Below are 17,606 nucleotides of genomic sequence, written 5' to 3'. Positions count from 1 at the left end.
ATGGGAAACCATTGGCATCTAGGCTATCAGTGAAGCCAAAGAGTAGAACAGTGGCAATCCACCCAGGGTGACTTTGTCCCCCAAGGAAACAGTTGGCAAATCACCAAAGAGAAGCTAATGACCAACTGAGTTATACAAGCTTTCGACAAATCAGTGTCAAGTATGAACTAATGGATTGGGTGCTAAAGCAGGACATGAAAAGGGAAGTGGGTTGACAGAATCTCCTTGATGAATCCCTCACTGCTCCTCCTCTCCCTGGCCTAAAACACTACCAACAGACTACCAACTGACATGATGAGATGAGTGAAAAGCTTTATGGATAAGAACTCTTAACTTCTCACCTTTTCGTAAAAGACATGCCATGGAGAACATCAAGGAAGCACCTGAAATGTGAATTGGTACTTGCATAGTTAAACAAATGCAGCAGCTTCAAACTGGCTGCATATGTATTAGCCCTGTCCAAGTTGTCCCTCCTCAACCAGCTCACAGGAAAATGGCAGGCAGTTCAGCTCTTTCTCAAAACTATATTTTCTTCCCTCATAAGAACTTAGGTTGAAAATATTTTTCACTAAGCCGGGGATTTAGTCTGATTGTACTTTACTGCAGGAAATACTGGAAATCTCATTGGGCACTCCCCTTTGCTTGCTATCTTGCTAGCTTGGCTTGGCATTTTGGAAGCTTAGTATCTGTCTTATAGAAAACTGAAATACCTCTCTGGACTGGCTGGGGATTCCTCTAAATAAAACTGGACCCCTGAAGTGAATCCTGAAATACATTTGTCTCATTTACCCTTTAAACTTACATGCTTAATTCATGCCCTTCCACCTCCCTCCCCCCACAATAAGATCATTTATTTAAGGCACTTGAAACCATGCTTAGCCCATTGTAAATGCTCAATAAATGCCAGTTGTGCTTTTTATTCCTTGGGCTGTTTAGTCCTCAGTTCTGACTGGAGTCAAAACTAAACTAACTTGGTGGTTCTAAGTTTTGGAGAGAAAAGCCAGTCTGCCTTAAGTTCAGATTTCCAATGAAACTATGTCATTAAATATTAACATTCAGAGAAGACGTTTGTCATATTCTAATGCCCTAAGAAAATAACATATACCAGCAATCTTACTGCCCAAAGATCCACGTATCCTTGCAACAATAATGCTGCCCTTTTCTGTGGATAACTGAGCCAGCAGTGGTTTTACCACCTCTTCTTAATAAAAATAAGATAAAATAAAAAACAAAACATGCATAATTATTTTCTATGGTACATAGCTTCTTACTCAATTTAAATAACAGTTTCCAAGCACATTAAAAATCAAGATTCTAGGTTGCTGGGTTGGAATCTCTTGTCATGCAAGGCTGTGGTATCCAGACTTTTCTTTGTTTTCTCCTGGGTTTCATTTACGTTGGAGAGAGGAACAGAGAGTTAAAAGAAGATAGGGGAAACGTTGGTAGATGGAAGGTATTTCTCAAACTAAAAGATGCTATTGCACCTTCAGGGAGTTCTGTTCCTGGAGCAGGAATAGACCAAATGCCATTCTGGAAAAACCTTAGCCCAAACTAACGTCTATTAGCCACTACAATAACAACAAAACAAACTCCATATAACACCCGGGGGGGGGGGGGGGTGTTTACGTAACATGTCCATCCTCTTCCAGCAATTACTACCACACTCTCTCATCCCACACAATCTCACTACACAGCGTTTCTCATGCCCCCTACTGGAGGAAACATGTATCTTTGAGAATTAAAGGTCAGCAGAAGTTCCCAGTATCCTCCAACTGTGTACTTGCATAAGATGCAAAGTTCAGCTTTGACTCGAAAGAGCGTCTTTTCCTCTCTTGAAGTGCTCTCTTACACCCTTTTGGATCCGGTGCCAAAGGCTTTTACTTGGTACGAGGAGAAGGGACTGGCCAGACCAAAAAGGTGGGACTTCGGGGGAATGCCAGAGTCCCAGGGTTGCGGCCCAGAGGAGATGATGTCACCACTTCTGTAAAGAGAGCACGGGGGTGGAGCGGTGGAGGGGGTAAAGGGGGGAGCCCTTGCCGCGCCTGCAACTGCCAAGGGAGCGTTAGGAGCCCACGTCAGGGGAGGTATCAGGATAAATAGGGTCCCGCAATGGCCGTGACTGGTTGCATTTGGAGCTGCCGGGTCCGGGGCTGGAGCTGCCCAGCCGGGTTCAAGCCCCGGAGGCTGAGGGCTGGCATTGCTGGTGCACTGTGCTCCAGACAGTGGACTTCTCCCTTAAGCCCCAGCAGCTTCGCGTCGCTGCCTACAGGATTTTGGGGAGCCCTGTGCCCTAAAGGACTACCTCCTCGGAGAGGGGAGAGAGAAATATTAAAAGGAGGGAGAGAAGAGAAGGGACCTTTCCGCCTGTCGAGGTCGCAGCGCAGGAGGACAGTGCAATGCTTCTCTCCATTCTGGCCGCTTTATGCCTGTGGCTGCGCCTGTCCCTGGGCGTGCGTGGTGCTCCCTGCGAGGCGGTGCGCATCCCCATGTGCCGCCACATGCCCTGGAACATCACGCGGATGCCCAACCACCTGCACCACAGCACGCAGGAGAACGCGATCCTGGCCATCGAGCAGTACGAGGAGCTGGTGGATGTGAACTGCAGCGCTGTGCTGCGCTTCTTCCTCTGCGCCATGTATGCTCCTATCTGCACGTTGGAGTTCCTGCACGACCCCATCAAGCCGTGTAAGTCGGTGTGCCAGCGAGCGCGCGACGACTGCGAGCCCCTCATGAAGATATATAACCACAGCTGGCCCGAGAGCCTAGCCTGCGATGACCTGCCAGTCTACGACCGCGGAGTGTGTATCTCACCGGAGGCCATCGTCACTGACCTGCCGGAGGGTGAGGCCTGGGGAAGGACTGAGGGGGTGAGGAACCACCCTTGGCTTTCGCTGCCACGTGAGAACCATTACGCCACACCTACAGCTACCTGCCTTTGGTCTGTCAGCCCCCTTCCCTTATCCCACTTCGGAGGGTTTGGAGGAGTTGGGAAGGGCTGGTGACTACTTTTGGAAGAGTCTGACTTCTCGATAGGAAGAACATGTCCCATAAAGGGAAGGGGGATTTTGCTTACAAAAGGAGTCATTGGGGACAGTTTCACTTACATTAATAACAGGATAGTAATTGTAGCAGTAGTAAACAGGTATATAGGTCTTATGGTGGATCTGAGTCAGCGTTAAGCACTTTACATGTATCATTTAATCTTTAAGATCTTTAAAGCAACCCCACCAGGATTCTCCACTTAATGTTAGCCCTTGAAAGCTCTTTTTGAAAAAGTATTTCTAGCCATCACTCCCCACCAGCACTGCAGCTGGTAAATGTAGTCGCCCTGGAAAATTGTGATGTCTGTTTCATGGTCTTTGACCAGGAGCCAACATCTGTGGCATCTTAGTTAACTGGATCTCATCTTCCACTTCCTTCTTTTCTTTTTGGTCATTTTGCTGGTTTTTTGTTATTGTTTTTTTGGGGGGGGTTGGTTTTTCTTTCCCCCTAGGAAGAAGGAGCAGGCTTAAATCCATTTGTTGAAGTAAAACCTAAGAATATTTTTGCATTCTTTTATACCTGACCCAGATTGCTGCACATTTAAAAAGATTATGGTGTAGTTTCTCAAGTTACATGGACCTCACAGCATTGCCCAAAATATGAAGAAAGAGAAGTAAAGTGAAGGGAAAGATTGAAACTCCTCTCTAATTCAGTTTTAGAAAAAAAATATTCCTTGCTTAAATTATATGAATGATAAAGGAATGTGCTTGTGCTGGATTACATGCCTGTGGACTGTTTCTGCATTGCAAAATGGAAGATGAGGACTGGGAAACACTCTAGTTATTTTGATTAGTGTAGGCTGTCAACGCATAAGATCAACATTTTAAATGGATTTGAAAAAGAATGACATAATTTGTCCAGGTTGGCTGCATGTATCAGGAAGGTTAAGTGGATGTGCGTTCACATTAATTTGTGCTAGATAGGCAGTCTCACCTGAAAGTCTTTCTTAAGCCCAGGGCCGTGTATATCAAAGAAGTAGTTGACAATCAAATTTTTGTGTGTGTGACTCTGTATTAGTTTATGTCTCTGGATGGTTCCTTATTCCAGCTGGGTGAACAGACCAAATCACTGACCACATCCATGTGACCCTGTGTGTGTTTCAGATGCTAAGTGGATAGATATTACACCAGAAATGATGGTACAAGAAAGGCCTCTTGACATTGACTGTAAACACCTAAGTCCAGGTGAGTTCTTTGTCCTCAATGCTCAGTTTCCTTCTTCCCAGACTGGTTTCTCCTAATCCTTTTTCAACATTTTGTTTCTTTCTTGTCTTCTTTAGACCGGTGCAAGTGCAGAAAAGTGAAGCCAACTCTGGCTACATATCTGAGCAAAAACTACAGTTATGGTAAGTCACCTAATGAGACCATTCTCTTTAGGACTTGGCACATTCCAAAGCCAGATCTGCTGGTCATTAAGTAAAACAAGAGGTTTGGTGATTTTTCTAGTTAACTGTGAGGGTTTCACATGGCATAATAACAACTGTAAAATTTCTTGCTTTTCTGGGTAAATCAAGTAAATACAAAAGTAAATTATTCAGATGAGAGTGGTGATGTGGCTCAGATTGCAAGTTTGACATCATGGTCTTACTTGTCTGGGTGAGAGGTCCTGCTCAGCCAGGATAGCATACCCCACTTGTTCTTTTCATAAGATCTTGTTGCTACAGGAAGGATGGGCTAGTGATCCATGGGTTTGGTTATCTTAGGCCCAGATACTGAGTAATTAAGATCTGCCCCTGTATCTTTTTACTTATAAATAGCTATGAATATTTGACATCTTAAAAAAGCTGTAGAAATATGTTAATCTCAAGAGCTTATGACTACAATTATTGACATAGCTTAAATACCCTCTTCTCTTTTATTTGAAAAAACACAAAACTAGTCAGCATTTTCTTTGAAGAATAAGTCAATCATTCTATTTTGAGTGTTTAAGTAAATTTAATTTTACTATCATTATTTAAAAGTAAATTTAATTAAAAATATGTTCCTATTTTAAAATATCCATTTGGACTATTTTATGGTTCTTTGAATTTATTAAATAATTTTTCTGAAATAACAAAACTGTTTTGGGAAAAAATGTTCATTTTACTCACTAACTTTGTTTCCATATTTGGAGTGATATTTTATATCATAAGAATCTTTATACTATAAACACACATGAAAGTAAGAAAAATATGGCATTATTAAGGTCTGAAAAAATAACCTTTTTTTTAGGTTGTCAGACTTGAGAATCATCATAACTAATGTAGGTAATTCAACCAAAAAATACTTTCTTTTCTATTTAGCTTTTTGCTGTTGTTTAAAACCCTTTCTATGTAGATATACTCATATTGTCTTAATCTGATCTATTCAATCCGTTCATCTGAGTTTTACTCTCATGGTGTTCTCTGGGGCGTCATGGCCTCATAACTACTTTGATGATGAAACCATTTCTGTTTAAATCCTTTGGCTTCTTCATCAACTATCTTCCAAGGATGGAATCTGAGATAGATCCATACTAGTCTGATTAGAACTCCATGGCACACAGTAAGAGCAAGGGACCAAAAGAACCAGAATTTAAAGCTTGATCAGACACAGTAACATAAACAGCCATCTGTAATAACAGTTCTACCTCTACTCACCACAAACCTCGCTTTGACAGTATGGGAAATTTAAAGATTGAGAACAGTGATCTTCAGAGACTCCTTCCAATCTAAAATGTTTTGACACTAATGACTTACGCTGGAACAGAGGAAGTTCAAGCCTCAGATGGGTAATTGAACCACACAAACTCTAAGTTGGCTTCTGATTCTGAGAATATATGATTCTCACTTCAAATATAACAAAGCAGATTATAAACAAATATTTATCTCTGTGAAATTTTTATTGATAGTCTTATGTAACTAAATTTCCTGACATGTTTTTTGACAAAAAAAAAAGAACACCTAACTTTAGGACTATGGAATTTTAGAACTCAGAAGAACCCATGGAATTCTCTAATCAAAGCCTATCTATTGCCCAATGAGTGGTCACTGACCCAAATAAGCCTGCTTGTCAATTTACTTGTGTGTCTTGCAGCATGATTCAGAACTTTCAAGACAATGTTGACAACATGTGAGGCCTTATATTTAGCATGGGATTGTGGGCTTTTTCTCTGCATTTGGGCAACTTGGACATGACCATAATTACAGAACTGATTATTTTAGAGAGGCTCAGGAGTTGGCATGAATATACTATCCCTATTTTTCTCCAAAGGCTTCAACAACACTTATACTGATTTTTAAATTTCAGTCATCCATGCCAAAATAAAGGCTGTACAGAGGAGTGGCTGTAATGAAGTAACAACAGTGGTGGATGTGAAAGAGATCTTCAAGTCCTCATCACCCATCCCTCGAACTCAAGTCCCACTCATTACGAATTCCTCTTGCCAGTGTCCTCACATCCTGCCCCATCAAGATGTTCTCATCATGTGTTATGAGTGGCGCTCACGGTAGGCACAGGGCGGATAGAAAAAACTGCAACACAGCTTACAAAAATATGAGCCCTATTTAGTAGCCATGGTTAAAAAAAATGGCACCTGCTTTTTAAAAAGCTATTTCAATAGATGCCATTGTTGAGATAACATATGTTTTAAATATTAATTAATTCTTCATAGAATTAAGAAAAAGCATATGACTTTTTGAATAAAATCTTTAAAAATGAATTTCAGAATTTATTAAATGATTTAAAAAATATATAGGAAGATAAACAGAGTAAAACCAATTAATTTCAAATCATTCAAGTCAATCTTACTGTGGTAAATACTGAATTTTTAAGGTCTCTTTAATAACTTACAGATCAAGTAAAGATGGCCATTTGAGACTACAGTTCCACACTTTTTTTGTTATATACACTTAGTTTACAATTTTTGCTACAGTATTACACACACATGCTCACAAACATATGTACTCATATCTCTAATGGAAAGTATGTCTCCCCACATTTCTTTTCTTGGCATCTTTTTATATGCCAGTATATTACCTGTAACATAAAGCTCAAACACTTCAGCACAGGTTCCAGGGTGAGCCCAATATTTGCTGTAATATACTTCTCCAGCAAAATTATTCATTTTTTATAACAGGTCTTCCCTTTGATTCCCTGTCATTAATGCTTATCTGTTTGTTCCTTCTAGATACAGCTCAAGACTCTATTTCTCAGGAAAAAAAAATTGAAAATTGACCTCACTTGAAAACTTTCTTGTTCTGTACTCTATCAGGACTTGGGTATCCTCCTCATACCACATAGAGCACCTTGTGTTCTTGGTTTTAAAGCTATTCTTCTTATAACTCACCCCTGTAAAGCAGCTGAATGAATGAATGTTGAATAATATTTCTGAGCTTATCTCTTGCATGGTATTTGTATCAGCTACCGTATTAGATGCAGTTCTGGAGATGTACCATGTTGTTAGTCATTAAATTCTATTAGACAAATGAATGAATATAAATAAATTTCCCAAATTAGTTTGTAAATTTAATGTCATTCTGACCAAACCCCCCCCAAAAAAAATTTGTGGACAGTTGGAATTTATGTATTCACAAATGATGCTAATGGTCATTGGGAGGAATAAACTAGTAAGAGCATGTAAAGAGAATTATGAAAATAAAAGGGATGAGAGGAAATCTGCTTTATAAGACATTCAGATTGGTATAATGCTACACTTGTTAAAACCATGTGGTACAAGAGTAGACATAAAGATAAATAAAGCAGAGGCAAAAGTCTTGAAACAGATTCTTATGCATAAAAGAACCTATATTAAAAAAACAATAAATAAATAAATAAATAAATAAATAAATAAAATTTTAAAAAGAACCTATATTATGTAAGTAATGGAAAATAAAAATACTCAGTGAAAGATGCAAATATTTTTATTTGGAAAAATGCTAAATAATTTCACATTATACTCTAAAATATATTTCAAATATATTAAAGAAATTAAATGTTTAAATAATCAAAGAAGATAAAATTAAGTAAATAAACGTATGATATCTAAATGGAAAAATACTTTGCAAACATAAAAGTAATGTCAGAAATTACAAGGGAAATAAATTTAAAAACAAATTACAAGGGAAAAATTAGTACACATATTTGACCACACATTAGCATATATATTGAAATCACAAATGAAAATAGAAAGACAGAGAGTGGTGGAGGGAAAATGGAGACAACTGTGCTTGAACAACAATAAAAAATATAAATAAATAGAAAGACAAAAATTGAAAAAATACAACAGGTATGACAAAAGAATGGTAATCTTACTATCTAAAGATTTCATGTAAGTTAATATTTAAAACATTAAGCCTGCAACATAGAAATATGTGTACATAAAACTTTTTTATTCCATTGTATTGTTTAAGCTATTACAGCCATGCCTGATTTTTGTTCCTTTGCCCACCTCCACCCAGCCCCACCATTCCTGCCCTCAGGCAATATGTTGTCAGCGAGCATGGGTCATGAAAATATGTTCTTTGGCTAATCCCTTCACCTTCCTTCTTTCAGTCTGTCCCTCCTTCCTCTCCAAAAGCTGTCAGTCTGTTCCTTGCATCCACACTTCTGTTTCTATTTTGTACATTAGGTTATTTTGTTTATTATATTCCACATGTAACTGAGATCATATGGTATTTGTCTTCACTTAATGCTTTATTTCACTTTGTGTACATATATCTAAAGAGACATGATCCACAAGAAATACAACTAGTAAATAAAACATTAAAAATGTTATCACCTTAATTCTCCCATCCAAAAACAAGATTTAATTTTTACTTAGTCTTAATGTTAGTGAATTGAATGAACATTCAATCATTTTGAAAACACATATACACAAAAAACATGTATACACAATGCATAGTGCTAGATTGTTTTCAAAATTATGTATATGTATATATATAGAGAGAGAGAGGGAGAGAGAGGCAGGGAGGGAGGGAGAAGGAGAAATAGAATATATTATAGATATTCATGGTTGTAATATTATTTGGTTATTAAAGTGATATTTTTGAATTCTAATTATATCAGAGAATGCATACAGGGTGGAGCAAAAGTAGGTTTATAGTTGTGAGTACACAAAACACAAAATTTATTCTTGTATTATTATTTATTAATTATTATGTTATTTTCCATGTGAACAATGTAAACCTACTTTTGTCCACCCTGTATAATACAATGATAAAAAGAAATGTACAATATGATCTAAATATACAGTATGGTCTATAATATATAGAGATATACAGTAAATAGAAATAAAAATAAAGAATAACTTCTACATGAGAAAAAATAAAATATGTATATAGTTATAAGGGAGAATGAAAAGATATATTAAGAAAAAATAAATGGTGGATTGTGAGGTTATTGAAGAATTTTTTTTAATTTTCGCAATTTTAAACTTCTTTCATAATTGGGAGTCACTTATTAAGATAAATTACTCTTTTTCAGGATGATGCTTCTTGAAAATTGTTTAGTTGAAAAATGGAGAGACCAGCTTAGTAAAAGATCCATAGTAAGTATAATTAACAATATTGGGAATATGTATGTAAATGCATGCAAAGAAATTCTGTAGAATTTAGGAATTCTTTCCATTCTTTTGAAAAGGTAGTTATGAGTATAACTATTCTCACTTCGAATTTTTATTATCTCTCTCAACTTCAAAGTCAATTTGGTTGCATTCGATACTGACCTATTGGTTATTTCCAGATTAAATTTTTTTGTTTCTTTATTGTATTACATTTAATTGTTTTAGCAGTCAGGTACTTGAGCAGAATTAATGTCCAGAGGGATTAAAACAGACATATGTTTTATTTACACATGCAGGGGTGTGAATACCTAATTCTAAAACTCATCCTATCACTGTACAAAGCAGAATCTCTCCCTGTATTTAAAATAATTTTAAGACTTTTATCAAAATAAATCATATACAAAAAGTAACTATTTTGTATTTTGTACTATCCATGATTTAAGTGATAATATCATAAACATACTGGTAATTCAATTAGAGGAGTTAGAACAATTTATTACCCAGACATGTGAAGCCATACTAGAACCTAGGAAATAAACTCATTTGTTTGAAATTTTTTAAATATCTCCTCTTCTGAAATATGTTTAGATATATTCAGGAGAATTTGTTTTAAGGTTCACAAAGGTATTGCCACTGCCTATGATTTCTTTGCATGAATAAAACACTAGGTAAATGGGAGACTGTATGTTAATACTGAGTTATGTAACATAGCCTCTCCTACACAGTGCATTTCTGAATAAAAGAACCAAACACTACTGTTATATCTGAGCTAAAAACTTATTAGTTGCTCAAGAGTATGCCTCAGTGTCACTAGACATAAAATTCTGGAAAAATTAGCTATCTGGTTTCCAAGACTGCAGTAGATTAGAAGCATCAGTGAAGAAGTTAAGGCTACCATAAGGATCTGAAGGGAAAGAAAGCTTTCAAGAATCAGCTATCTGGACCACTTACTTTGGCAACACACATTATAACATACTTCAGTAAGACTTTGAAAATATTACCACAAAATACTTATGTATAGTAATGAGTTTATTACTTAGAACACCTTAGGAGGGTGGGGACAGTGTTTTCCATTTCATTGTTTTTCTCATGCCTCGAAGAATTCTTGGCCTGCAGTTGTGCTCAAACTTCGCTGATTGAGATACAATCTAATAAAGTAGGGACATGTGTGTTAAATAAAAAGTAATGTCTATTTAAGTGGACTCACTTTTTCTTTTTCCTTGTATGCAGCTATTTAAATAAATAATATTTATTTATGCTATAAATAGTAAGTCCTTTCCTATCAAGGAAACTTGACTGTCCAGAGTGATTAATTTCCCATCAGTTCTGGATAGCTAACACTGAGTGGATTACCAGATGTGGGTGGTGCTTCTGTCTTCTATTAGATGTGAAAGAATCAAGTGAATCTCTAAGTGTGGGGAGAGGCCCATGATTTCTGGTGAGGCTGGATAAATTTCTGCTTTTAGCCATGTCAACCCTTTTTAGAAGGGTTTGCTATGTAGGAATGTTGCATTAGTGGGTCAATCGGAAAAACTGAATGAGTTAGGGCCTTGGGCTCTGGAGCCAGACTGGTGAATTTGAATTCTGCCTCTGACATTTATCACCCGTGTGACCTTCTGCAAATAACCTTGGTGTGCTTGTTTCCTGGTCGTTACAGTGGTGCACACCTAGAAGGGCTGTTGTGAGTTTCAATGAAATGAGTGCACGTCAAAACTTCATCATATATTCAGCACTTTCCAAAATCTCTGGTACATGATAAGTGCTCAACAATGTAGAGTAGCTATTGTAACTTTTGTCATGATTCGTATGTAACAGTGGAAAAACTTCGTTAGTTCTAATTTTAGATTAATAGCATAAAGGGGTGAGATGTACTTGACAGTCATGTTTACAAATGCCTCCCAGCAGTGGGAAGAAAGGCTGCGGGAACAGCAGAGAACAATCCAGGACAAGAAACGAACAGCCGCGCGCACCAGTCGTAGTAATCCTCCGAAACCAAAGGAAAAGCCACCTGCTCCCAAGCCAGCCATCCCCAAGAAGAACATTAAAGCTAGGAGTGCCCAAAAGAGAACAAACCCAAAAAGAGTGTAAGCTATCTGCTTTATAAAACGGAGACTTCCTCTTAGGATGAGGCTAGGCATTGCCCAGACAGACTATGGAAGGCCACACACCCCTTGTCTTAATGACAATACTCTTTATAGACACATCCCGCAGCATTTTTCTTAATGATATGCTTCAGTTTTTCCTTTTTAAGCCACTACAAGCCATAGCAGTAGGAATGCCATTTGGTATGGAAGGTATACAAAAGCTGATCAAAAAAAGGTGTATAGTGTTTGGAGTAGCCTGTGTGCGCACTCCATGAGAGCTCCACATGGGCAGAAAATACACTTTTGTTTTTTCAGTTTGACCTCGTACGTGCATGGTAAAATAAATGCCATATTACAAACAAAAGACCTAATTTGTTTACAATATGTTTTCTTCCTCTTTGATTTTTGTAGTTAGAATCTTAGCAATTTTTTAAAATGTGATTGAAAATATGCTTCTAAGGAGGAAAGCAAGGGGAATGAATGTTTAACAGATCTTTGTGTGTTTATTGTTTGTAGAAGAATATTTTTTGATGAAGGGGGACTTCTGAACAATCTACAAAAGTAGGATATGGAAAATTGTAATGATTTTTTTAAACAAAAAGCCTTTCTGCTCTGTTTTCAGCTATAAATTCTAGAAAATAAGATAATGATGATATAAATAAATAAAAAGGAAAGGCAGGCAAACAATGTCTGGATCCTTGTTTTCTGGTTACCATGCCATGGTAGAGATGCTTGGATTAATATTCATGATGTTTCCCATCAGTACCCTTTAAGTATCACTGAAACAGTTTCTGCTGTTATGATTGAGGTACCAGCTAGTCAAACCCAAGTATTTTACACCTCTGGGTGTGGTACTTGTCTCACTTCTCAGGACATCATAGGTATCCTGAGGCCAAGATTCTCTGCTGGTGCTTTCAAGGAGGCCATGGGCCTAAGGTGGAAGGGTCAAGATCCAAAACCTCTGGTTGTCAGTCTGCTATGACACTACTGCCACACACCAACTCTGCATCTGGAAAAGGTGACTATGGTCACTTGTCCATTCACACTACTCAGGAATGTAAAAGAACATTCTGGATGCTTAAGAGGTAAATCTCCCTTAAATGTACCATTGTCCCTGCTTCTCAGAGAAGATAACTAAACAAACAATTTTCTTTTATCCCTATAGCTGTGGGACACAGAAGTGAGGTGTGTGAGTAGGTGAGAGGGGAAAAAGAGGACAGACACACACATCTGTCTCTGAAGTGTAACTTTGCCTGCACTGCTACTCCTGGTCAACAGAGTTACAGGAATCCAATAGATCAACCTTCCCAAGAGTATCAATAAAATATTCATTGTCTGTTTCTGCTGTATGAAGAGAAACCTCTTTGGACCTTAAGGAAGCCAAATTGGTGTTCAGCATGGCTTCTACAGTAAAGAACTTAGGAAGGGCCATTAAAAGGCATTGCTAGCCTAGTTTACCTTCTTAGCATAGTAGGAATTCTTTGGGGGAGAGGGGTTATATATGAAACTCTCCATGGAAAGGAGAAAAAATGCTATGGAAAACTTTTTTAAGTGCAAAAGAAGGCAAAAAGAGTTTGGAGATGACTTTACAAATTTAAACACTGCTTACTTTGAATATTTAAATAATATACTGATTATTACACAAAAATTTAATCAATCAGGCACACTTATCAATTTGATTAATTGATAAAGGATTAGCCAGGACACTGTCTGGTTATTCATTGTGAAAAAGTTGAAAATGAACATTAGCCCACAATATAACAAATATGGGTTTGGCCTTTCTGTGAGAACCAAAAATGTATTTTTCTCACTCAAATATTTCTCCACCTAAATACATGTGACAAGAGTTAAATATAAATATAATAGGGAGGAAAGTTGAGGTTCTGCTTCTGAAGTAGGGATTATTTGAGAGTTGGGTTACTTTAATGAAAAAAACTTATGTTTATCAACACATTTTATAATTGAGGACAACTGGAGGCATTTATTTTTAAAATAATTTTGTTGGCCTTTCAATAATACAGTAAATATGTATTTTCTGTAAAGCATTCAATAAATACATGAAATAAAAATAATGGAATTAAAATCCTACCTCATCCCACTCACCATTATTCAGAGGTAATCCCTGTTACTATTTTGGTATATAATTTTATAAGTGTTACCTATGCATTTATATAATGGTTTGAAAAAATAAAAATGTAAGACATACTGTTTCACAACCCGCCCTCTTCACTGAACGCTTTATTGATATTCATTCTCATGTCAATAAAGCTGACACCACTTCCTTATAATGGCTGTGTTGTATTCCATGGTATGCATTACTCAACAAGCCCTTATGGTACTAGAGATTTAGTTTGTTTCTTAATGAAAAATCCCAAATACTTCAATAAAAATCTTGATAGCTAGTATCTGTGCACATCCTTAATTGATTTGGGGAAATTTTTGTTTCAGTAGCATTGTTACAGAATGGACCTGGGGGTTATGGAATCCCTCTGTCACTCGATTCTTTGCCCACTGCCAGGAATTGGAGTTATGGCTCTCAGTGCCAGAGGTTGGTGAAAAGGGAAGGAGCTATTTATTCGAAAGTTATACAGATTTAGAGTAATGGTGCAATGTCGCCATTAAAAAATCCCAAAGGCCCTTAAAACACCCACAAACACACACAGTCCTTCCTTCCCCTCTTTGGGCAGTCAGGCCAGTCAGGGGTACCATATCTCAGGTGAAAAAATAGAAGTCCGTGGCTCTGGTAGCTCCTGGCTCCTGTCAGTAATCTGTGCTTAGCTAGCAGACCTCCTGTGGTTCCCAGCACCACATCAACTGTGTTGCCCCAATCTCCAGGTCTTAATCCAAACCCACATGGAACCTTCTCATGGTCCACCAAGAGTCCTTTCACCCCTTTCCTTCCCTCCAAGGTCTCACATTGTCTCCATTCCTAGTCCTGCATTGTCTCTCCTACATTCTTCTGAACTGCTAAGAGAGAGCTCTGCATATCTGGTACATCTTGCTTTCCTGCTTCCTAAGCTATGTGGTAAAGGGAGCCCCTAAACACCATGGTTAGTCCCTGCATGGCTGCCATAGCTGGGTTTAAATCCCAGTTAGAATCTTACTCTGCAACCCCATTTCCTATTCCTCCCATAACTGGCTATACCTGCTGGCACTTTCATGTTTTTCCAGCCTTTCGGGGCTACCACAGTGAGTCTGGGCAGGTATGGCCCCATGGCATGGAGCCAACCATCTCCAAGATCTCCTGCAAGCACTGTAAAGGGGAGCTGCCTTCCAGTTACAGCATGGGTTGAAGTCACTCCCATCTCCTGGGCTCAAAGCATGGCCACAGCTACTTAACATATCCATGAAGCTAACCAGATGTTATAGTGATGCAACATAACCTTTTTGCATATCAGGTATGAAGCTGGCCAACTGTTAATATGCAAAATAACTCTCAATAGCCCTGCTCCATGTGTCCCATCCCCCAGTCCAGACTTGTGGGAGTGAGAATATCCTATATTTTTATATTTCCTGGACACCCTGAGTTTTGGACCCCATTACAAACCCCTCTTTGTGAGGGGCCCTGGCTGCACACTATTAAAGCATTGCTAGGCTAAGGAGTATGACCAATAAGCGAAGTTCTGAATTATACTGTCAGTTATCCTCCAGAATGCTTGGACCATAGATGTATCAAAGTGCTGACTTTCCAACTCCTCACTAAGATTGTTTGCTCCTTCCAGTTTTTATAAATTTAGCTGGGACCTGGATATCATCTTGGGTGAAGCTCCTCTCTTCATCTGTGAACCATCAGCTGACAACATTCTCATCATTCCCAACCTCCAGGCAGCTGGGAAATAAATGAGTGAGCACCTCCGAGGGGTAATGGTAGCAACCTAAGTACACAGCTCCTTTCCCCATTTTTCCTTCCCCAGTGCCTCCCCTTGGCTCAGACTACACAGCGTGGGCCTGCCATCTCTAGGGCTCAGACTGAACTTGGGTCTGACGCCCAGAAGCTTCTTGGGAATTTCCCCTCTTCCAGCCATCGGGTGACCCTAGTCCCTTTGGGCTTAAGGTGTGGTCAGGTTGAATGGGCCCTTGGCTCCTCACACCCCTAGCCCTATGGCCTGCTTCTGCACAGCCTAGGGCTGGGTGTCAGGGACAGGCACCAGCTAAAATGCTGCTCTCACACACACAACCTGGATGCAGAGAAAGGTGCTGGCTGGCACTGCTGCTTGCTCTGCCCCTAATCTGAAGCCCCAGTTCCCCCAGCAAATTCATGTTGCTAAGGCATCAAAGCCAGAGCATCTACTTGGGACTCGCCGCTGCTGTGCTTTTAGCTCCTACCTCAGACACAGTTGCTTGTCTGTGCCCATTGTTACCAGAGAAACCCTGGTTCTTCTCATGAATGCAATAAAGAACTACAAGCCTATTAGCATGCAAGCAAAATTTACTAGTGAATGGGAGAGCAAAAGCAAGGGTGGTAAAAGTAGGGTGGCAAAACTAGAGTGGCCAGGGGCCAGGTAGCTAGAAGTCAGGTGGCCAACAGAGCAAGAGAGTCCTATGTTCTGAGGACTTATATAATTGGTGGGGTAGGGGTGAAGAAGTTACATTTTGATTGGCGGGTAAAGGTGGTGCCAGCTTTCTGGGGAGATGTGACTACCCAAATGTAGGTATGGGTGGGGTTCTGTTACCCTGAATCCTTATCTTGTTCCAGATTCTATTTGCTCATTTTGCAAGTGACAGAAGGCAGACAGTTAACCAAAGTTGTTTATGGGCTTTTCTTTGGGCACTATAATCCCTCTTCTCTTCTCTCTTCTAGGCCTTGGGATGAATACACAGTTTCAAGGTTTTCCGTTTCCCATCTACTGGAGGTGACACACACAGACTTTCAAGGGCTGCCCCCGCCTCTACACTATCTTGTTCAGAATGCCAGGCAACCTTATGGAACCAGGCTGAGGATGACCGGGTCAATGTGTGAGCTTTTGCTTTTAGCCTCCAGTATTGAGTTCTTTGTTAGATTGTAATGGCAAGGGCCCTGCCTTTATTTCCCTTTTGGCCACTCATTTCTAGCTGCTGTTAAAAGGTGTTGCCTGGCAACCAGGATGCTAGCTGCTGGCCAGCAACAGCAGCACAATCTGAGTTCTTCCTATGCTATCTCCTGCAACACCAGGATGATCAAACCCTTAGCCCTCATTTATGCTCCAAGAGGTATACAATAACTTAAAAAGCCTCAGATTCAAGTGCTCACAGAAATGGAAGGTTTATATTGACTAAACTGGAGACTGATTAAATGTTTGTTAATCTATCTAGAGACAGGCAACATAATTTACCCCAGGACAAGGGTGTTAACCTCTGTCTACGGGACTGGCTAATTATCAGGATGGCTTAACAGGAATGCTCCCTTCCCTCCTGGTAGAGGCTTTCCTAACATTACTAGGCCTCCTGAAGGGCCAAGCTGTTGGAAATATAAAAGGCAGGGAAACAGGTCACTTACCCAACTAAAGGTCTTTAATTCTTAAAGACCAGAGTTATAGGACAAGTTTTCCTACCCAAGGTGACAAACACGAGGGTGGTAACCTCCAGTAAGATCAGTTAAAACAGAGGCCATCAGAATCGCCCATGTGGGGTTTTAAATAAACCCAATTAGCATTGCCACTGACTGTTGGTAAAGCTCCACATCTGGACAAATTATATTGCCACTTTGGGAAGGTCTTCACCCACATTAGTGGAGAGTCAAGACAGGCTGTGGAACAGACCACACAACTGGCAGAGGCTAGAACAGTCATAGCAAATGGGTCATAGGCCATCCTGGGTTTTGTTCTGTGATCAGGGCTAGGGAGCGCTGAGTATGTTTATGCCTCCATCAGTTACCCAATATAACCCTCTTTCACAAGGACCGAAGTTTTCTCTCCCCAAAGACTATACGCAATTCAGTCTCCATCCACAGTGCCCCGAAAAAACCCTGTTTTAGTGTGCACA

General features: G+C 39.3%; 1 protein-coding gene across 1 annotated transcript; it reads left to right on the top strand.

Moving 5' to 3' along the window:
• The first annotated feature begins 1,748 nt into the window (after positions 1-1,748).
• Positions 1,749-12,236, top strand: SFRP4 (secreted frizzled related protein 4). The gene is made up of 6 exons (XM_028525754.2): positions 1,749-2,841; positions 4,146-4,226; positions 4,322-4,387; positions 6,309-6,507; positions 9,483-9,546; positions 11,464-12,236. Exons 1-6 carry the CDS (start codon positions 2,397-2,399, stop codon positions 11,647-11,649), a joined length of 1,041 nt encoding a protein of 346 aa, XP_028381555.1. The 5' UTR covers positions 1,749-2,396; the 3' UTR covers positions 11,650-12,236.
• Positions 12,237-17,606: the final 5,370 nt, after the last annotated feature.

This window comes from Phyllostomus discolor, chromosome 10, assembly GCF_004126475.2.
Source record: "Phyllostomus discolor isolate MPI-MPIP mPhyDis1 chromosome 10, mPhyDis1.pri.v3, whole genome shotgun sequence".
Classification (NCBI taxonomy): Eukaryota; Metazoa; Chordata; class Mammalia; order Chiroptera; family Phyllostomidae; genus Phyllostomus; species Phyllostomus discolor.
Note: the sequence above shows the minus strand (reverse complement) of the source record. Positions and strands in the feature narration are given on the sequence as shown.